General features: G+C 40.5%; 1 protein-coding gene across 1 annotated transcript in view; it reads right to left on the bottom strand.

Annotated features, from left to right (window-relative positions):
• Positions 1-22,883, bottom strand: part of RPS6KA5 (ribosomal protein S6 kinase A5) — a 178,428-nt gene that overhangs the window by 4,875 nt on the left and 150,670 nt on the right. Inside the window, exons 9-14 of the mRNA XM_028099153.2 lie at positions 19,743-19,904; positions 17,983-18,108; positions 17,460-17,593; positions 16,617-16,710; positions 12,883-13,053; positions 8,779-8,970 (exon numbers count right to left, since the gene is read on the bottom strand). Coding sequence (XP_027954954.2) covers positions 8,779-8,970; positions 12,883-13,053; positions 16,617-16,710; positions 17,460-17,593; positions 17,983-18,108; positions 19,743-19,904 — 879 coding nt within the window. The remainder of the gene's footprint in view (positions 1-8,778; positions 8,971-12,882; positions 13,054-16,616; positions 16,711-17,459; positions 17,594-17,982; positions 18,109-19,742; positions 19,905-22,883) is intronic.

Below are 22,883 nucleotides of genomic sequence, written 5' to 3'. Positions count from 1 at the left end.
GTAGCATTATTGGGTTTAAAAGATTACGTAGACTTCTTTCACTGAAGCAACAAACACATTTCAAAGCCTCGTAAATAAACTGAGACAACTTATTAGATCAACATTTAAAGAGCAAGAAGAAGAACAAACCAAGGATACTCCAACTACTTCAGAAAAGAGAGTACTAATATTAACAGAAAGCTGAGAGATAGCAGAACCTTTCAATAACTTTTTTTTTTCTCTACTCAGTTCCATACATCCTTTCCTCAGGACATTAACTGTAGTTAAGGGCTTCAAACATTTTTAATTTAGGCCTTCCTATTTTGGTTGTAATTACCACTTTAATTTTATTTTTCTCATCGTGGCGTTAAATAGAATGAATTCTCTACAACCACCTGTTTTCACTGTGGCCATGTGTTTGAAGATTTATGTTTAAGGTTTTTGCCCTTTAAAAAGTCAACAGAAAAACTGAAAAGCTAAGTAAGGTTTGTCTTTGCAGCAGAGACTGAATATGGACTTATAAAACTTCTTGGAGGGTTTTCTCTCTGCTCGCTGAGAGACTTACGGGCCCGCGGAGGCGACAGGCGGCCATGAACGGTGGGGTGAAGCGACAGTGTCCGAGCGCAGACCCCCAGAAGCGCCGCACCGCGGGGAGACGGGGGTGCTGTCAGTAGGAGCCCGCCCGCCCTGGCAGTTATTGACGAAGGGACCCAAAGAGGAGGGTCTCCGGTTCAAGCTCAGCCCTCAGGAGGAGGTGGGCACCCAGGGAGAAGTCCCAGTGACCTGGACGGACTCCGCCATTTCTCTCTTGTGGCCACGTGTCTGACAAGCAGGCTCCCCCTCATGACGGCGAGATGGTGGCGCCGCCCTTACGCACTGGCCTCAGAAAAGATGGACGCTCCCAGACCGGATAATAAAAAAGACATTAAGAGGGGGAAAGCAGGAGATACAATTAGGTGGGCAGTCCACAAACCCTGGGTGAGGAGGACTGAACACGAAGGAATGAAGGGCCAGAAAGAGAGGAGAAGAATCCTGGCTCCTCTGAGGAGACCAGAGACCAGGAGGCTCCAGGCGGACCCGGACTTTCTGTAGGAGAACACTGTGCCTGAGAGGATAAAAGCTCCGCTCGCCAGGATGGAGAGTCTGAAAATCGAAGATGCCAAGGAGAAGAGACCTCAGGTACTGACTCGGAGCAAGCTGACGCGAAGCTGTTTGTTCTAAGGAGGGAAATGCGAAGACGCCCGAAGACCAATGACAGCACTATTTAAGAAAACCAAAACCGTCCCTCAGTCTTCTCTCCTTCACCCTTCCCGCACAGTGACGCTCACCAGCCTACACCTCTTCCCCGGCGTCTCCCTCCTCAGACTTCCCGACGCGGACCCCGCACCGTGCTGGCACCTTGCAGGCTCCCCTCGCCCGCCCGCCCGCCTCAGCCTCTGAGGTCCCCGGGGTTCCCGCCCCGCGTTCCGCACCCACAGTTCCTCGGCCCCCCTGACGTTACTCCAGCTGCTCGGTCTCCTTAGAAAGCCATTTTTCTTTTGAGCTGGCAAGACATCCCCCCGCCCCCCAATCCCCACCCCCCACGGTGTAACTTTCCACGATGTGTGACCAGGGCCTCCGCCATCTGCCATGTTACTCCAGAGACAAGACACATGGCGGGAGGGGAACATGAGCTTTTCAGTCAGACAGACCTGGCTTCCTGCTTTTTTACGTACCAGCTTCTACTTTCTAGCTGTTTAGTTACTAGTTGGGCAATTTGTTAAGCTCTCTTAGACTCTTTCTTCATCTTTATAATAAATGTAACAGGACTGAGCAACCCACTGCATTTGGTAAGCGCATTAGCCAGCTCAGTGGGACACCCAACCTCACTCCGTTTTCCCTTCCTCCTCTTTCTCTGGTTGGGAGGCAGCAGGGACCCCATTCCTGATGCAAAGTGGGGGAATCAGAACAGCAAGCCATGCAACTTTAAAGTCCCTTCCTAAAGGTCCACTTTCTAGATCGCTGCTGGCACCAACTATCTTAGCCTGGGTTCCCCACAGAGCAGAGTCTAAAGCGAAAGCTAACACACAACCACATCAAGGAGTGCGGTCCCTGCGGAGGAAGAATTCAGGAGAACGGGGAACAGTGTCCACACCAAAGGAACTGCAGGCCCTGGCTAAAATAGGCCAGTCGGGATCAGCTGCCACGCTGAATGTGGTACAAGTCAATATGGTGCTGGCACTGATAAGCACCTACTTCTTGATTTCTATCAATAGGAAAGAGCAAAGCAGTAAGTCCTTATATGGCAAGGACAGCCTTCACTGTCTTGTCTGAGAGCTGTCTGAACTCTCCCGCTCTGTTATAATACAGTCTGTTAGGCCCGCGATCATCCTGACATCCTCAAGAACCCCATGCTGGCCCTCTGTATTGATGTCTTCATGAAGGGAGACCTGGTGAGCAGGAACTAGCATATCCTAAATGCCTTCTAAGCACATGAACGCCAGAGGATGGGAGACAGACTGGACAAACATTCAGGGAACTGTCACATTGGTAAAGGTTTTAGAGCTCCCATGGTTAGGGGCATAGAGACTTGCCCCTGAAAGACAAACTGCTGTACCTCGTACCACTGAGAAAGAGGCACAGGACTTAGTGGACTTCTTGGGATTTTGGTGACAGCGTATGTCGCTCTTCTAGAGGATAGTGCTCCAATCCATTTATCAAGTGACTGCGGGGGCTATCAGTTTTAAGCGGGGCCCGGAATAAAGAGGATTCCGCAGCAGGTCCCAGCTGTAACACAACCACCCTTCTACCGAGGCCAGAGGGTCTGGCTGACTCGACTGTGGTAGAGGTATCTGTGAAAGGTAAGAATGCTGTGCAGAGTCTCTGGCAAGTGCATGAGGAGAGTCGCAGAGCAGACGTGAAGGATTCTGGGGTGCGGTTCTTGCCTTCTGTGGCAAGAGAACTACTCTCTGAAAAGAGAGTAGAAAGAGAACTACTCTCTGAAAAACAGCTCCTGGATGCTCCTGGTTCCTAGTAGACCTTGTGTACCCACAGGAGGGATATCAAGAGCAGTGCATCGTGTGCTAGGATGAGCAGTTGTGCTGACTCATAAAGTCGCAGCAGCAACCCCATGTACTACAGACACGGCACACTTAGAACCAGCCCTAGGAGGTCCAGAAGGCAGGAGTAAGTTACATCCATGGGCGTATGTTACCGATCTCTGCTGCATCAACTCTTCCTTAACTCAAGGCAATGGCCTCACTGAGGAGGGGTTCCCGATGACCAACTGATGGAGCAAGAAAGGAAATTGAGCTGGCTTGATAGATGGTCTATTAGAACATGAAAAACTCAGCGACGGCACCTGCTCAGGACAATACCCTGTGGGGTTGGAGCTCTGTCCTTGAGGATTGTATTGAACCATCAGCTGGTGCTGGGTTCCGCCATACCTAGATCCTTTTCTTAGAGAAAGAGAAAGAGAGCGGGCAGGGGGAGAGAGACCGCAACTGGGGGAGCAGAGGGAGAGGGAGAGAATCGTAAGCAGGCTCCATGCCCAGAGTGGAGCCCCATGCAGGGCTCGATCTCACGACCCTGAGATCATGACCAGAGCCAAAATCAAGAGTCGGTTGCTTAACTGACTGAGCCACCCAGGCACTGCCCGCATATCTAGATTTTATGGGAACATGGCCCACTTAAAAAATTCATGTTTCTGTCCCTGCAAACTTGGAGTTTGCTTCTTTAGAGGTCTTGGTTCATGAACTCGAGTGATCAGCTGCACTATGCAACAACAGGTAGCAACCCACGTGTGCATCCTCTACAATCCCTCTTTCTCTGCTTTCTTCCTTCTCCTGGGATTATGCTCCTTGGGAACATGAGGAAACATACTTTAGCTTCAGGTTCTGCTTTCCACGTAGCCCAGATTAGAATACCTTTCTATTGCTGATGAACATTTGATTTGTTTCCAGTTTGGGGCATTTTTGAAATGATATATATATATATATATTTTTTTTTTTTTCTTATACACATCTTTTGGAACATAAAAATACAATTTCTCTTGGGTTTATTCCTGAGGATGAACTGCTGGGTCATTTGGTCTGTATATGTTCAATAGATACTGCCAAACAGTTTTCCAAAATACATTCCATTTCTTAATCCTACCCTACTTCCTAAAGGATATGAATGTAGCTAAATATAAAAAAGTAACCTTTATAAAGACAGTTTTCTTGCTTTCTGATGTGTAATAATGCAACAGGCTATTGGGCAGAAAAACTAATTCTCCATCTTTAGAAGTATTTAAAGGAGACCGGGGATCAGGGACCTTGTAGAAAAGATCCCTGCTCTAGAAGAGGTAGAAATAAACTTTAGGCTCCTCTTAACTCCAAGATCTTACAATTTTAGTTGATTATCCAGGAATCAACTTGTGTTAAAAATAATTTTGTACCTGCAAATTGTTTGCAAATGGCGTGGCAAACAAGTATTTACATACATAAGGATATATCTATACATGTGCGTGACCACACATATATATCATACATATATGTACCTATATACGCACACATGGAGAGTGTGCACACAAGACAGAATTTGAGAGAAAGATAAAGGAAATGTGGCAAAATGTTAGATGTTCTACAGTATTATTCTCTCAAATTTTTGTAGGTCTGAAATTTCCAAAATAAAATTTTGAGAGAAAAGTAAAACAATAAAGTCTCCTAAATAAAACACTTGGAAGAATTATGTTTTAAGTGGAATTACATATACCCATTGGGTGGCATATAATCCTATCCTACATAAATACTTTGTGTTAGGGACTGAATGCTTGCTTGTCTCCAAAATTCATATGTTGGGGCACTTGGGTGGCTTAGTTGGTTAAGCGTCCGACTCTTGATTTCAGCTCAGGTCATGATCTCAGGGTCATGAGATCAAGCCCTGCTTCAGGTTCCCTCAGTGAGGAGTCTGCTTGAGATTCTCTCTCTTTCTTCCTCTGCCCCTCTGCCTGCTCACAAGTGCACATGCACAGTCTCTCTCTAACAAATAAGTAAATCTTAAAAAAAAATTCATATGTTGAAGACCCAACTCCCAATGTGACTATATTTAGAGACAGGGGCCTTTATGGAGGTTAATTAAAGTTACGTGCAGTCATAAGGGCGGGGTCCTGACCCAATGGAATTACTGTCCTTATAAAAAGAAACAGCAGAGAGCTTGCTCACTCATGCTCTCCCTCCAAGCACACTCACTGAGGAAAGGCCATGTGAGGAAACAGAGAGCAGGTGGCTGTTTACAACCCAAGGGGAAAATCCTCACCAGATATTAACACTGTTGGCATCTTGGTATTGGACTTTCCAGCCTCTAGTCTGTGAGAAAATAAGTTTCTGTTGTTTAAGCCACCTAATCGGTGGCATTTTGTTATGGCACGACCAAACTAAGACACTGGGTAAGCTCTATTTTAATTAAAGTCCTGTATGTTTCTGACAGGGACTGCATATCTACGAGGCAGACTGGGTTGTAGAAAAGCCATATGAGACTACATGATGCAGCTTCCTGGAGTATTTGTTTTACTCAACGGGGGTAATGTTAATTATTTTCATATTATAAGATTTTATTTATTTGAGAGAGAGAGAATGAGAGAGAGAGAGAGCACATGAGAGGGGGGAGGGTCAGAGGGAGAAGCAGACTCCACGCTGAGCAGGGAGCCCGATGCGGGACTCGATCCCGGGACTCCAGGATCATGACCTGAGCCCAAAGCAGTTGCTCAACCAACTGAGCGACCCAGGCACCCCTTATTTTCATATTATAATAGCCACATTCATGTTTATTAGATACAACACACAAAAGCTCATTGATTTCCATTTCTTTTTTTTTTTTTTTTTTTAAGATTTTGTTTTTAAGTAATCTCTACACCCAATGTGGGGCTCAAACTCACAACCCTGAGATCAAGAGTTGCATGCTCCACCAACTCAGCCAGCCAGGGGTCCCAAAAGGCCATAGATTTCTAAGGCAAATCAGAGACTCCAAATAAACTTTGTGCTTGCTATGGAATAACTGAGGCTTTGTATCTAGATCTTCTGGAGGTATGCATTCATTCATGTGGAAAAGTTTGCAAAGCACTCTGGTTTTTTTGTGACCGTTTAATGCATGTGCCAACTTTGTTCTTCGTCTGTATTTCACTGTGTATCTCTAGAAGGCAAAGATTTTTTAAAAACCACAACCACAACACCATGATCACACCTAAAAGAAATCAGCAGTAATTCCTTTATATCATTCAGTATCCAATCAATATTCAGATTTTTGCAACTGTGTCACATACATTGTATATATCTATTATAATTACATCTGTATGACTTAGAGTTTGAATTTAATAAATAGAATTGAAATTAGAATTTGCTTGAATGAGAATTCAATTAAGTGTAAATATTGTTTCAGAAGCATCTTTTAGTTTATAGGTTCTCGGGCTATCTTTTTTGTCACAGGAAAAACGGGGTTATTTCTCCTGTGGAACTTCCCACAGTCTGGACATTGTGGTTGCACTTCTGTGCTATCACTTAAGCTGTTCTCTGTCCCCTGCTTGTCTTAACAACTTGACAAGTAGCTCAAGAGAGAAGCGTGGCTTCCATATCCACGCCATTACACAAAGTTATTTCCACAGATACGGCATTCGGAAGCTTGAAAATACCTGTCCGCGTGTCTAAGACTGTCTTTTAAAACCTTAAAGAGGGTGATGATTATAACTGACCTACATTTAAAGTAAAGGCTCTTTTACAAGGGGTAATTTTATATTACTACTAAAATTGGAAAGCTCCTTTTGATTTAGACTAATTTTTTAGGAGAATGCTAATGAAAATGTGATAGGTTTAAGTCCTTAACACGAAACTCTCTCAAATCTATAGAAGTTAGTTGTTTATTTTTATTTAAAAGATCTTATTCATAAATATTTAATTTTAGTTTGAAAATTATAAATAATGACTTAAAATTGCTGAAATGAAAACCATACAAAACTTAAAAATAAAAGAAGAACCATCCTGCAGAGACAACTGGCTAGCCACTGGGAGAAAACAAGCTGACACCAAAATAAATCCCAGATGGAGTGCAGATTTAAGTATAAAAATAAAATATAATTCTGGAGGAAAATTTGGGAGAATGTTTTTATCATCTTGGATTGGGGTAGGGGTGGAGGGATAATCTGACATCAAAGCCACATATCATAAAGGAAAGACTGACATCTTACTACATAGAAATAAAAAAATTCTCCATTAAACCGCCCTAAAACCCAAAAGAAAGGCCCATATTACTATGAACAAAGTTTTCAAATAACCAAATCAGAAAAAAATATCTGATTTTTTGTCAATGGCAGAGGATTAAAATTCTTCACAGAGCTTTAAAATAAGAAAAATTTCCCCACAGGAAAATGGGCAAAGCTCATAAACAGCAATTCATAAAAAAGAAAATACAAATGTCCAAATACATGAAAAGATGCTCAAAACTGAATATCCATCAAAGAAATGTATGCAAATTATTACAACAGTAGGAAATAATTTAAGATTGAAATCGATAGTATCTGATGTATTCACATACAGCTGATGAGAACATGATCTGTTAAACCTCTAGAAGGAAATCCAGGCATATATGTCAAAATAAAGATGTGCAAGCCCTTCTCGTAGGAGTCTACTCCAAGGAAATAATGAGACAAATGCAGCCATATATGTAAAAAAAAAAAATTTCATTTGCGTAGTTTGTAATTAGTGAAACACTAGAAAACACTAACTGCTCATTAGTAAAGAAATGGTTAAATGAACTCTGGAGGCCCAAACCACATGTGTGATATGATCTCATTTGTTAAAAAACCCACGTAGCTGACAGAAAACACACATAACATGGTGGTGGAAGGCGGGGCCAGGGTTTGGGAGCAGGGAAGCTCGAGCACATCATCTCCACACAATGAGATTATGAGTGATTTCACTTGTTCCTTAAATCTTTCTGGATTTGTCTGAAATTTTCTCTCAAAGATTATGCATTACAAATTACATGCAGAAAAAGTCAAGCTATTTTGAGAAGAAACATGCCAAGATTTTTCTAACTTAATGTTCTGTTTCTGATCACTACAGCCAAGGACATTTTGTGAAAAGCATGCTTACCATGATTACTATAAGTTACTATAAATATTTCTCTCTTTATCTATTAATTTGTTAATTTATCCTAAATTCTCTTCTTTAATTACATTTTCATCTGAAAATCTAACAATGTATTTTTTAATGTTTTCCTATTAATAAGTCACTTTGCTATTTTCACATTATATCCAATATGCTTATCTTTTGAAAATTGTTTCTTTTAAAAAAAAACTATGAACTCCCATGCACATAAAATGCAGTGCCTTCAATATTTCAAAGTAAACCAAAATAAAAACATATCTTTTGAAAATATACTATTGCTTCTTTAAAAAAAAAAGCTATATAAACTCTTATGCACATAAAACACAGTGCCTTCAATATTTCAAAATAAACCAAAAGAAAAGCTCCTACATTGTCTCCAATGTAAATTTTAAAAAAGGGAAATAATTATTCTGACTGGTGTGAGGTGGTATCTCATTGAGGTTTTGATTTGGATTTCCCCGATGCCGAGCACTCTTTCATGTGTCTGTTGGCCATATGGATGTCAAAAAAAAAAAAAAAAAAAGGGAAATAGTCTTGGGTCAGAGCTTTCATTGGTTGTACAGAAAAGAAACCAATCTGCCAATTTTCCCCACAACTTGAAGAAAAACAGCAGAGAGAGACACGTAAGAGGCCGTCCAGAAACTGCCTAGGTTTAATGGCCCTAGGGAAATGAACTCACCAAAATGACGCCCAGGCTCCAGAGGTCACAGGACTCATCGTAGCCGTTATGATTCAAGAGCTCGGGGGCCGCATAGTGCAGGGTGAAGCAGGGCGTCTTGAGAGGCTGGTTATCAGGCGGCTTTAAGCGTGCAAACCCAAAATCGATTACTTTAATTTCCAAATTGTCATTTTCATCAGTGAACAATAAATTCTGCAAGATACAAACACTTCAATTAGTCTCTCGTGATAATGTCCTGGGACTTGGGGATGCCATTTATGTATCTAGCTATACGATGATACTGGATTCAAATGCAGAGAGAGATCTGATGGGGAGGATCTGGGAGCTGGATGTCAGCATACTGTTGTTCTCTGCCTTACACTTTTTTGTATTATTTCAATTGTATAATGTCTTGTGAAACACTTTCGACTGTACCACGCCTCTTCCCACGTCAGAGTCTTTGTCTACATTTTTCTCTCTCATGGTATTTGCCCTCTACCTCCTCCATCAATCTCCTTTCTGACATGGCTCACGTGCACCTACTCCTCGTTTGGAGATACCACCCTCATGTGCCACCAAACTGAAGTTAGGACTTTTTCTATTTTCTGCTAGTATATTTTCTTTTTCTTTCTGGTACTTAGCATCTTGGTATTAGAAATTCAGTCTTCTTCCCCCATTAGGCCATAATTCCCTAATGGCAGGGACTATGTGTCCCCCTTATTTATGACTCTATTCCTAAAACCTGGTGCACTCATATAGTAGGTGCTTTGGTAAATATCTGTCCATTGAATAGTCATAAATAAAATAGCTGTCTCTAGTATATCCTATTAAAAAGACATGGTGGGGGGGCGCCTGGGTGGCTCAGTCGTTAAGCGTCTGCCTTCGGCTCAGGTCATGATCCCAGGGTCCTGGGATCGAGCCCTGCATCGGGCTCCCTGCTCGGCGGGAGGCCTGCTTCTCCCTCTCCCTCTCCCCCTACTTGTGTTGCCTCTCTCGCTCTCTCCCTGTCAAATAAATAAATAAAATCTTAAAAAAAAAAAAAGACATGGTGGGGCAACTGGCTGGCTCGGTTGGAAGAGCATGTGACTCTTAATCTTGGGATTGTGAGTTTAAGCCCCACGTTGGGTGTAGAGATTACTTGAATAAATAGAAAAAAACCTCAAAAAATACAAACAAGAAAGAAAGAAAGAAGACATGGTAAAGACATACATTTCAGAAATATTTTCTCCAAAACAATTAATACTTAAACATTTTTTGATGCTTAATGGATAATATCCCTCAGTTATTCAGAAAACACTGTTCTCTTGAATCCCTCGTCTGCCAAGCCTTCTCAGTCACTGAGGCTTTACTGTATTGTTTTTGTGTTTATCACACATTTAATAAATGCTAACTGTGTGATGCACAGTCATCACTTTTATTAGTCTATCAAGCTAGTACCCACAATAAGTGACTCCGATTATATTGTCTTCAGATATCCTGACAAAACCTGTTATGTGTCTTTATGTTTATTAAAATATTCCTCAGATCTGGAACGTCATTTGCTTTGTTACTATTATTCCAGCTAAAATAAAAGACATCACAGAAGGCTTCATTCATACCAAGAAGAAAAATCTTCTACACCTTCCATTCAAAAGTTAAAAATGAATAAAGTGGGAGGAAAGAAAAGCAACAATATTAAAAAGTTTTCTTAAATGCTCTATCATACAATGCTTGATCCTGAATTTGTGATGGAATTAAAATGTGGATGTGATTGAATGTAGGGTTCACCACTACTAAATCAGAGCTGGGGTTCACACGCTTGCACTTGGGAGAAGTCTCTCAGCAAATGACTGCCGAGCCCCTCTGTGGCGCAAGCACTGGGCTATGTGCAGAGGCGTGAAAGCACCCCTGGCCCCCGGCTTCACTGAGCCTGCTGAGCCTTTGGAAAGGACTTCAGTTTATTCTATATTAAGGCTGGCAGAGGACTCCCTTAGCCACCGTTCTTGAAATGAAGGAGACTCCACTCTCCGAGTAGAGTTGGGTGTGCATGGGGAGGAGTGGCAGGAAGCAAGGGTCTTTCAGCTTCATCCCACCTGAAACTAATTTGATGTAGTTTTTCTTAATCTTTCAAGATTAGGGGGTCCGGTTTGAAAAGTACAAAGCAGCCCACCAGGAATGTTAGCGGGCTTCTAAATTTGTCTGCTGCTGACCTAGAATTTAGGATTTTGCTTAAGCAGAAAGCCAGGGCCACGTAAATACCAACCAAAAGATATATAATCAGACCTTAAAATATGACATCAATGGGAAAGGAATTAAACTTTTAGTCTGGAAATAATATACTCTGCCATTTAAAAGTCCAAGTGAAAGTTATTTTATTATGAAGATGTTAGTACAAAGGCACATTTTCCTCTCTCCAAAGTTTATTTTGATTTAGGGCTATAACTGTAGTAGAATGTCCTAAATAATCTGACAATTCTTCATTTCAAATGATTATTTGAAAGAAAAGGTTTGTAACAAATAAGAAGAATTAAGCAACATAAGTATCTTTTTTATCAGTAAAATAGGAAGGCAAATTTAAATTCTGTTGGAGAGGACAGTTGCCTCATTTGAGACTCATGGGATGACAGATGGCCAGTTATCAAAGAATAAAACATGTGAAAATGAATTCTATACAGTCATGGAACAGATCTTTTCAATTAAAAAAATTACATGCTTGTTCCTTGTCTATCAAGAAAACATTTAAGTGGTGTGCTTTCACATTTAAAAATAGATCGCTAATCTCTGATGTACAGAGCACCATATTTTCAGTGGGTGTTCTGTAGGAGAGTGAGAACGCGGATGAAGGAAGCAGAGGGGGAGCGACCATAGTGGCAAGTTCATAAAACACAACTCACTTTTGACTAATTACTAGTAATATGAATAACAGTAACAGGAAGTCCAAAGACAGAAGTTTATATGCTTTAGAATCAATTATATTTGGATGCACAGAATTCCATTTTTAGGGGCACCTGGGTGGCTCAGTCAGTTAAGCGTCTGCCTTCGGCTCAGGTCATGATCTTAGGGTCCTGGGATCGAGCCCCGCATCGGGCTCCCTGCTCAGCGGGGAGTCTGCTTCTCCCTCTCCCTCTGCCCCTCTGCCTTCTTGTGCTCTCTCTCTCTCTCTCAAATAAATAAAATCTTAAAAAAAAAAAAAAGAATTCCATTTTTAAAACATCCTCTTCCTACCAATGATCCAAGATATTTAAACAGGCAAAAAATAGTGCTGTTAGAGACATATTCTTTTGTGGTTTAACACAAAAAATAAACTCCAAGTAAATTATTATTTAAAAAAATTTTGACAATGCATTATAATCACATGGTAATTAAAAATGAAGTTCTATTTTAAAGAGGAAATATGTGTAATTTTGCATATGATAAAGGATAAGTCATTATTATGCTTTTATAAATTATTGGGTTTTGTTTTTTAATTTTCATTAATATTTTGGTGATTTCCTGAAGAGGGAATTTTCATATTTTTGATACTAAAAAGGGATATTTTGGAGCTAGAATCTTTTCTATAATCCTTTTGAAAGAAGAAATATATAAAAAGGGGCTGCTTCTGCATTGCTACACAATTCTATAAATATAATACATGAGCAAAGAGAAGCACATATAGGGATGGTACAACTAATTAAACCAAGACAATTCTTTATGTTTAAATATTTAGAACAGAATTATATACATTCCTATTCATGAGCTAATCAATTTGATAACAAAAATGGAAAATAAGCTTTCACAATACATCATTAAAAAAAACCCCTCTAAAATGACACACATATAGAAAGGATATTATTTTCTGCTACAAAAATTTCCATTGCTATTTTTAGCCCACAACTGTTGCATAAAGTATTTCTTCCATAAAAGGCTCTCACATTTACAAATATAACCTCAAGATGATCTGCTGGCAAAAAAAAAAAGACAAAAAAAGACAAATTTATTTTAGACTAAAATAGAAGAGAAAGAGAATCCAAGAAACGGGATCTCTGCAAGTATCTATTTAGCAGAAAGCCCTAAACAACGAAACAAGAAGAGCCCACCCGGCCGTGGGGGGTGTTTGGTACTAAGGAGGCTAGACTGAGTGACGGGAGGGAGCGCGTCACGTGATACCTCGGGCTTCAGATCCCTGTGCACCACGCCCACATCATGCATGTGGCTCACGGCCGAAACGAGCTTCCGCATGATGTAGCTGGCTTCAGTCTCACTGAAGTGTTTCTTTTTCTTAATGCGTTCAAACAGCTCTCCCCCGTTCAGAAGTTCCATCACCAGAAACGTGTGAAGCTAGAAAGGAAGAGAAAGAAGAACGCGGAGGGCTTTCATGAAGAGAAGTGTATTTACAGATGAAACATTCCTGGACTATTAACTATCGCCAATAAATTTAGATAATCCCTTGTTAAAATAATCAACAGCAAGCCTTAATGGTGGAGAGGAAAGAATTGAAGGATAATGTGGCTTTTTTAGAATTCTATTTTGGTCATGGAAAATTTCAAGTGCTGCAGTGAAATCTTTATATATCCCTTCCTTGACTAATTCTTTCATTTGAATTCCATTCCAACCCTCTCTTATCAAGTTTACAGATCTTTCTTTTTAAAGTGTGACCTAGTGCTGATAATAATGTGAAATCATCTGCTTTAAATACTGGAGAAGATTAACGACAGAGTATGGGCAACTGCCCACAGGAGGCCTGACCCACCCACCGAATGGCAAATATATCTTTTAAAAAAGGCACTCTGAACCTCCTGTGAGAGCTCAACGGATTAGTTTCAGGGTTCCTTATTAATATCTGTGGCAAATACCCATAGCTCAGCGTGGTGTTTTACTGTTTTTGTGTGTGTGTGTGTGTGTTTTTAAATAATTGCTTTGGATACCAATGGCATTATCTTAATTGAATAGTTTAAAAATTATCTATTTACTATGCCTTGCATACATGTCCATAAAGAAAGTAACATAGGAGCAATCAAAAAGCAAAGGAATTGTATCAGCTCTCACAAACGTGTAGTTTAAAAAGATAGCCAATCAAGAGATTCAGGTGCTATGTATTACAGAACCAGCATCACTGAACAAATAAGCTTCCTTCTGAATTAGCAAAATCCAGAAAAAAAAAAGCTTCATAAAAAAGGTAATTATCCTGTACATATTGGGCAAATTTTAAAAGGTGAACCTTTTTAATAAGAGAATTGCTTCCAGGCTACCAGAGATCAAGCTAATTTGAGTTTCTACATACAACAGATACTGTCAAAGTTGAAGGTCGGCTACAAGCATAGGCCAGTGAGCTTTTAAAAAAAATGGAGGGCAATACCTGTAAGTGGTTTAAAAGATAGGTTTTAGAGTCAAACCTGGATCGGGATGGCACTTCTGCTACTTACTTATGACCCTGGGGATGCTAGTTAACACCTATGAGCTTTAGGACCCTCACCGATAAAACAGGTAACGGTGAGAAAATGTATGTGAGACCGTTGGATAATGGCCCTCTGAAGACCTCCGTATCCAAATCCTCAGAACGTGTGGACATTACCTGATATGGTAAAGGGACTTTGCAGATGTAATTAAGGATCTTGAGATGGGAAGAGTGTCTAAATTATCCACCAGAGCCAACAGTATGGGATGGGACTATGGAAACAAGAGACTGGAGTGATATAAAGAAGGTTCACGAGCCAAGGAACGTGAGCAGTCTCCAGAAGCTAAAAAAAGGCAAGCAAATGGACTGTCCCTTAGAGTCTCCAGAAGGAACCAGCCCTGCTGACACCCGGACTTTATACCAGGGAGACTGATTTTGAACTTCTCATCTCCAGACTGTACGATTATAAATTGGTACTGCTTAGGTTTGTGGTAATTTGTTACAGCAGCAAGAGGAAATGAATACAGATCCCGGTACACTGAGTCGGAGGCTGAAGAGCCACCCGCATCGATTTCACCCATTAGTTGAAGAGAAGATTATGTGCACCTGGGGATGATCAGGGCAACTGTGTCATCTATACAGAAAAAATCACCCAAGATATCAATAGCAGAATGATAATATATCTTTATATATTTGTACTAGTATATATAGGATTATATCATGACACAACTTATAATATTTTTTTTTTTTTTTTTTTGAGAGAGAGCTCGGGGAGAGGGGCAGAGGGAGAAGAGAGAGAATCTTAAGCACACTCCATGCCCAGCGTGGAGCCTGATGCGGGGCTTGATCTCACAACCCTGAGATCATGACCTGAGCCAAAGCCGAGAGTCGGATGCTTAACTGACTGAGCCATTCAGGCGCCCTTCAGTAACTCTTTAATATAAAAATAACAAATAATAAATTGATCCCGTGGCATAAGTACAAAATTAGGGATGCAGTTCCTGAGATCTGACATCGCCTGAACGTAAGAGACTGAATGTCTCTGCGGGGACGTAGCTGGGCACAAGCCCAAAACCAGAGGGCGGTGTCAAAGGTCATCCTCCAATCCCTTGACGACCATGTGAATCATCTTCAACAGGAGAATGTCCAGGCTCTTTTTAAGCACCTCCAGTGGATGGGGGACTCATTACTTCTAGTGGAGTTGGGTAGCCCGACGATGTGGCGACAAGTAGAGGAGCACGGAGAGTAGCTCCCCAAAGCCCTCACTTCAAAGATATTCCTTTTCTGACTATGAGAACCACAGAGCAAGTAGATGACAATGTCATTTTTGGGTGTTCACTCCATGTTTCTGCCTCCCCTAAGGCAGCAGAGCTCTGAAGTTGGACTGCTTGGGTCTAGAGCCCAGCATTACCACTTACGAACTGTGAGACCCTGTTATTTAAACTTCTGTGAGTTTCCATTTTCTCATCCCAAGGTGTTACTATAAGGACTGAATAACACATGTGGAATCTGGGACGGTACCTGGCCCATGTGAGGTATGCAATAATAAAGGGCAAGGTTATTGTGGTTAAGACATAGTATCACTGCCATGGTACCCTGGGAACTTTCAGTATGGTAGAGAACTGGGCCATGGCCTACCCAGGACATGGTGTTACAGCAGCACCATGGAGACAGCCCAGGACGGGAGCCCAGGTTTTCCCGACGAGACACTCACGGCCTTGCAGTGTGACCACAGACAAGTCTCATGACCCTTCTCAGTCTGTTTCTTCTTTGTTAAACTTAGGGTAAGCCGCATCCAGGACTGGGTTTGGCTCTTGTGCTTAGCATGTTGTCTTAAGTAGGAGCGTGTCATCTCACCCAGTCCCAGGGGGAACGGTAACTGTGCCGGAGCAGTTTTTGTCATGGAAGGTGGCAGTGGAGGGGAGGGGAAGAGGCATGGACCTGACACAGTGGTGATCCTCCCACGTGCAGAGGTATGCACTTCTGCACTCGGTTCCTGTTGGAAAGCAGGACCAGGAGAGGAGGGGGCAGCGTGACCTGGCCCCTGGAGTAAGATGAGAGGAGCAGCTTTGCCCTTCTGCGTCGCCTCTCTTCTTTAGCTTGCATTAATCAGGCTTACAACTCTCGAAGTTCTATTCCTAAGTTCTATTCCGGAAGTGAAAAGAAGGTTGAAGGCTGGTAACTAATGGACTACTGAGAACTATCCAGTGATTAAGCTACGGTGGGCAGCAGCTGAGTGGGTGACAAGCAGAGTGCAGCTTGTGACAGCGCCGCCGGCCCCTGCCCCTCTCTCCTCCGTCCATGTCCCATGTGCCCACTGCTGAGGGAGAAGAGCGGACGTGAAAGGATGCATCGGTTTGGGGGAGGGGTAGGAAGTTTCTCTGCCTTCTCTAGGGGCTGGGTATTCTCCCACAACCCTGACTCTGACCCCGCAGCACCAACAAGACTGGTAAAAAGTAGAACCCTCTATGTGAATTAGAATGCACAGAAAAATTGTGTCAAATACCTGATCGTGAAAAACTTCATGCAGCTTCACAATATTGGGGTGTCCTTCACAGAGCTTCAGAGCCGTGATTTCTTTCTGAGTATTGGCTTCCATCCTGCAAGATGAGAGCAGTTAGACTCCACATACATACACCTCTTCACCATTGGCTTCCATCCTGCAAGATGAGAGCAGTTAGACTCCACATACATACACCTCTTCACCAAGTTCTTATGTCCGGATTGTCCCAACCCGAATTTTGTGTTTATTGACAGTGCATTCGGAATGTAACTGTCCAAGTATCAAAGTGAGGTCTCTATGATAGTGGTGAGTCATCTTACCCACCAGAACAAGTAATGCGTTATTCCCAAGACAATGATTATTTCTGAATCAGAAGAGAGCCAGTCCTATGAAGAAACAGATGCCTGACTTGCCTGACATTTTGGTAACAGGAATACATAATCATGGAGGTAATAATGAGTTACCGAAATGACGAGCTGGCTCGCAAAGCTACCAGCAAATTGCTAAGTCATTTCAGAAAAAAAAAGAAAAAAAAGTATTTCAGATCTGTAACTATCAGGAACAGCAACAGCTGCTAAGCACATCTGATTGCCGCTGCAACAGAAAATGTTCTCGCAGGAACCTCGAAAGCCTGTCACCCTATGATTTATGTCGCAGATGGATTACTTTTAACAGCAAACATCTAGTAGAGTCAGAAGGATAATGGATCAGGCTAATGAGCTGAATGGCTAAACCCATGGGTGAAAAAGCCTTACAAGAAACCATTGATTTTAAAATAAAAATCCTAATTTACAGAATTCATTGACCGGATGAATCCACACAAAAGAATGCCAGACACGGTCCTACCTTTTGCTGATTATTTTGACTGCAAAGGCTTGGCTACTTTTTTTGTGTATGCACTTTCGACAAATTGAAAAACTTCCCTCTCCCAGCGGCTTGTCCTTCAGATCCAGGTCATAGTGCTGATAGAATGGGGAGTCCTGGTAAGAAACCAACATCATTTAACTTAAGAAAATACTAGGAATGCAGAGGGATAAATAACATTATAGAGTAAAAAAACATTATTTATGTTAATAAATATGCATGGGATACATTTAGAATCTTCTAAGATTCATCTTACTTTTAGCTCATTTCTACTTTCATCTATATAACTTTTTAAGACATATTAATTGGCTATCGTTGTAAAAAGGAGTTCATTGAAATTGATGTGACTAATTCTCTAGGGCAAATATTGCTATTTCCACTTATTCATTTCCTAAAACCGCATCTTAGTCAAATGGTAAGTCTCTTATGTTCACCGGCCCTGACAATGTTAATTAGTGTTGGTATTTAAATGATAACTATGTCATTTAATTAACCACGTCTATACCTTCATCATTGCGCTCCTGGCAACATTTGTCACTCCAGGACGTTCAACTCCCATGTGAAATTGAAGAGGATCTATTACAGCTGCATTACGTTTGAACAGAATAGAAGGAGCAACAAAGGAATAGCCCTAAAAAAAGAGTAAAGAATGAGGATTTGCAATTTCCCACGTTAGCACAGACCAGACTGTAATAATTTTTTTTCTAAAATCAAGAAAAAAGACTGAAAAACATTCAAATATGTGTTAAGATGAATCTCATTTTATTTGTAATCTAAAATGCAAGGTTATTTCAAATCAATAGAAAGATGATTTTCAGAAGGAGAGAATGCCATCTTCTGGTAGAATTAAACCAATTCAAAAGTAAAGACAGAAAAACCTTCTTTCCTATTCCACCCCCAATATCTGACTCACAGCTGTAATTCTTTTATTTATTTACTTTTTAAATTTAATTTAATTTTATTATGTTAGTCACCATATAATACATCATTAGTTTTTTGATGTAGTGATCCACGACTCATTGTTTGCGTATAACGCCCAGTGCTCCGTGCAGTACGTGCCCTCCTTAATCCCCATCACCGGGCTAACCCATCCCCCCACCCCCCTCCCCTCTAGAACCCTCAGTTTGTTTCTCAGTGTCCACAGTCTCTCATGGTTCGTCTCTCCCTCCGACTCCCCCCCCTTCATTTTTCCCCTCCTTCTCCTAATGTCCTCCACGCTATCCCTTATGTTTCACAAATAAGTGAAACCATATGATAATTATCTTTCTCTGCTTGACTTATTTCACTGAGCATAATCCCCTCCAGTCCCATCAGAAAGGATGAATACCCAACTTTTACATCAACATGGATGGGACTGGAGGAGATCACAGCTGTAATTCTTCTGCATTGCTGATAAAAGTTCGCTTACAAACACAACTAACTTCTCAAAAGGGTAGAGTTTAAGGTATTAAACAAAGTGGTCCAAAGGCTCTTGTTTATTTTTATTCCAAAGGCTATAGTTTGTTTCTAATTTAGCAATTATTTGGCTCATTATCCTTCCTCAGACTAAAAATTTTAAATTGAGTTTTGGGAAAGAAATAAAATCAAATGTCAGAACGATGTGCTGAACCAAAAGCGGTACAGTGATAGATGATTAATCTGTTCAAGCTGGAAAATTCATTAGTTCGAAGAACAGTTTTTAGATATCTACTCTGTGCTCAGTCATGTGCTAGATGTTAGTGTCATTAAGGTCCAGAAACACAGCCCAGGTGACCAGATTAAGCCATACTAATGGGATACTTAATGAGGGTCAAGAAGGGAAGCTCTGACGCCATTTAAAAGTTAGAGTATTGCAAGTCTGAGGAAGATCTTTTTCTAAGTATAAAATCTTTTCTAAATCTTCAGGAGTTAGAAAGCAGTTTAGATTACTCACTGAAGATAAAGAATCAGATAACAGTTTTTATGAACTGAAGAAAATTTTATATGGATAGAGGTAAAATAAAGTAGTATTGTATTTTTCTATAAGAGAGCCTGAACAGAAATAAAATTTCAAGTAAGAAATCAGCACCGCTTTATATAAAAAAAAAACACCACAGAAGTAATATCTACTATTTAACAGACCATAAGCTTCAGTTACTAATGTGCAGTATCTCTATATTTGATAATTTTGAAGAGATTAGAGAATCTTATTTTTAAGATGCCAAAAACACTTTTCATATGGGAAAATTGATCTTTTTTTCCAGGGCACACGTGGCCTCTGTACGTGAACACGCTCCTGGAGATTACCTGAAACAGCCTCTCGGAGCTCTGGGGCAGTGCTGCGGGGGAGTAGGTGGGGTCCATCTCCGTGAACTCTTCTGCAAAGTTACTCACATCTAATTCGTCTCGGATGACTGGCTTAAATGGCGCGGGCACTTTTTTGGCAGCTAAATCATCCCAATTTATTTTCTAAAACAGAGAAAGAAAATTGGTACAAAGTAGAAACCAACAAAGTTGAAGTATTTTCTGAGAATTGTCTAAGAATAACAAAGACAGACTGGGGTTTTAATTGGTTGATAGGGAAAGAGCACATATCTCAAACCAATAATTAAAAATATTTTTTTTCTTTTCCCCCCAAGCACGAGCACATTTTCTGACTGCAGTTGATGGCTCCAGCCAACGCTATGTCCTAAAGATGAGATGGCCTTCTGTCGCTGTGGGGTCTTGTGGTGTCCTCTGGGGGGCACCAGGTTATCCCTAGTCCACCGTTAGGCATAACAGAAAAATTACTTTTGTCCTGACCCTCTTGAGAAAGGTGTGAGGCCAGAACAAAACAAACTGAACTGTCATAAAGGGCCTTTCAATGCTCTATGGATATGAATATTAACTCTAAAGGAATATCCCTATTTTCTAGAGGCAGTGTTAAAGCGGCTCTCGGCCTATACTTGGTTTCCCTCCTGGTCATCTGGACAGATTAGACAATAAACACACTATAAATCATGCACTTGGTTATGTCTCTAAGTATAAATGATACTATCATACTGATGTGATCATCTTTTTTGCATTTAACTGTATTCTAGCTTTTTAAATACTGCTTCTTTCCCCCCATGCCAGTCGCTTACTGCCTGATAAAGTGCTGTTTTATCTTATTCAAATTCAACTCTGTGCTCTATTTTCTTTGTGCTCCTTCTGTCACTTAAAACAACCTCAGATACTACTTACTGAATTGAATCCTACAGCTATCCTATTAACATATTTCCTCAAATCTAAGATGTCATCACTTATAGTGAGATAAACCATTATTTTATGTACCATTAAGAAAGAAAAGGCATCATCAACTAGAATGGTTACAATGTCCGTTGTAAGATGCATTCTGATTTCAGAGATGGTTGATGACACTGGCTAAGTTTAATCAACTAACAAATGTTTTTATTATGCCCTCTTGTGGAGGGAATGTAGAAAAAAATCATTAGATTACAGATCATCACATTTTTCAGTTAGAATGGGCTTTAGAGATCATTTAGCTCATCTCCTTTACTTGATCCAGATGGAAATTGAAGGCTGGAAGTAAGAACGAACCTTTTTCACTTAAACATTAGCTAGTGGAAAGGTCAGTCTCTTGATTTTCTAGTTAGTAGTGTTCTGTCCTCTGTGTGGCTCTAATGTTTTCCATTACAAGCATATGATTTGTGCTTGGCTATTTATACACACATTAAAAGAAACTTCTAGAGTAAAGGGGTAATTTAAAGGAATATGTTGTTATCAGGAGAACGTTTGGTATGTAGAAAATTGAATGCTATTATGCTCCTCTCCACCTTCTCTCCATTTAGCTCTTTACCAGTTGGAGTCTGGTCTTTCCTAAAGTGTCCTTGTTATTTAAAAAGCAAGGCAATTAAATAACCTAAAATTACTATTCCAAACTATAGAAAAGAAAAATTTCTCTAATATGAAGGACATACTGTAATATTCACAAATATAGGGAACCACACAGAAAAAGATCCTAGGGAAATATGACTGAGGCATTTTGCTTGAGTACTTTCTTAAATCTTACCTTATTGCTAAATTTTGAGCCAGATTTCTCAAAAACATATTTGAAATAGTTTGTTCAAATATTAATCTTTGTAAGCCATGCTAATTTATGAAATGCACACACTGAGAAGTTAATTTTATTCCAAATGTATTTCTGTTACTGAACTTCCAAAAGAATATAGTAATAGATTTTTAAATGGGTTACAACTGAGAGACTGATGTTATTTTTTTGAGTATAGAAATAGAGAGGTAATTCTTATTCTCAGCCATTATTTGTTTCTCTATATTTAAAAAACAATAGATGACATAAAGTTTACTCTACAGCAGAGCTTTTTCTTTGTTTTGTTATGCTATTTTCATTTGTTTTGGTGATAATACTGTAAAAACTCAGTTTGCAGAATAAAAATAAAACTTGGATGGTCCCTTTAGACCATGAATACTTAGAGGTCATGTTTGTTGAGGCGATGAAATTATTTAAAAGTCCTAAGTTCATAGGGTAGGTACCTGGGTGGCTCAGTCGGTTAAGCATCCGACTCTTGATTTAACTCGGGTCATGATCTCAGGGTCCTGAGATGGAGCCCCTAGCTGGGTTCTGCGCTGAGCACTGAGCTTGGAGCCTGCTTGGGATTCTCTCTCCCTCTCCCTCTGCCCCTCCTACACCCCATCCCCTGCTTGTGCATCATGTGTTCCCTCTCTCTCTTAAAAAAAAAAGTCGTAAGTGCAGGGTTTTAAAAACTGAGGTTATGGTGTTCCAGGTTGACCGCTTAGATTGAAATAACTAGCCAAGTTGGCCAACTTAACTTTTTTCCCCCCAGTTATCTAAAATTTTGGAGGTTTTTCTTTTTGTTTTTTTTTGTTGTTAATAAATTGAGCAAACTAAGTTGAGCAGATGTATTGGTGCTCTGCAGAATGGCCTCATTAGGCTTTTTCAGGATAAGCAAAAAAAAAAAAAAAAAAGAACAATTAATTCTATGTTGCAGATACACAACTGAGAAATAGGTAGATTTTTAATTGTCTGAGATAGCTCCTGAGGAAAGAAGGAAAAAATGAAATCATTGTCTAAAAGGTGGAACACACTGGCAGGAATGGCTCATGAACTGAGAGAAAAGTAAAAAATAAAAGCCTCTTTGGTCCAGATGCCTAAATTTCAAAATCGTAAATAGAAACCAATACTCAAAACTGGAACCAATAAGCTTAAGAAAGACTGAATACCATTATGGTCCTCCCCACTCTCACTTCACTTAGGGAGAAAAAGACCATTTAGGTGTCTCCAAGTAGAATTCTGATCTTTGGACTTTCCCCGTCATTTAAAAAAAAAGGTGCAATGTATGTGAAAATAGGGAGCAAAGATCCCCAAAAGGGACCCCCGTTCACTCACTTCACCAAGAATGCCAAGCACCCTGCAAATAGTAGGGCATA

This window comes from Eumetopias jubatus, unplaced genomic scaffold (genome assembly GCF_037043125.1).
Source record: "Eumetopias jubatus isolate StellerSeaLion01/CBP00866 unplaced genomic scaffold, mEumJub1_p1.0 scaffold_7, whole genome shotgun sequence".
NCBI classification, from domain to species: Eukaryota; Metazoa; Chordata; class Mammalia; order Carnivora; family Otariidae; genus Eumetopias; species Eumetopias jubatus.
The sequence above is the reverse complement of the archived record's forward strand: the minus strand, read 5'-3'. Positions and strand labels throughout refer to the sequence as shown.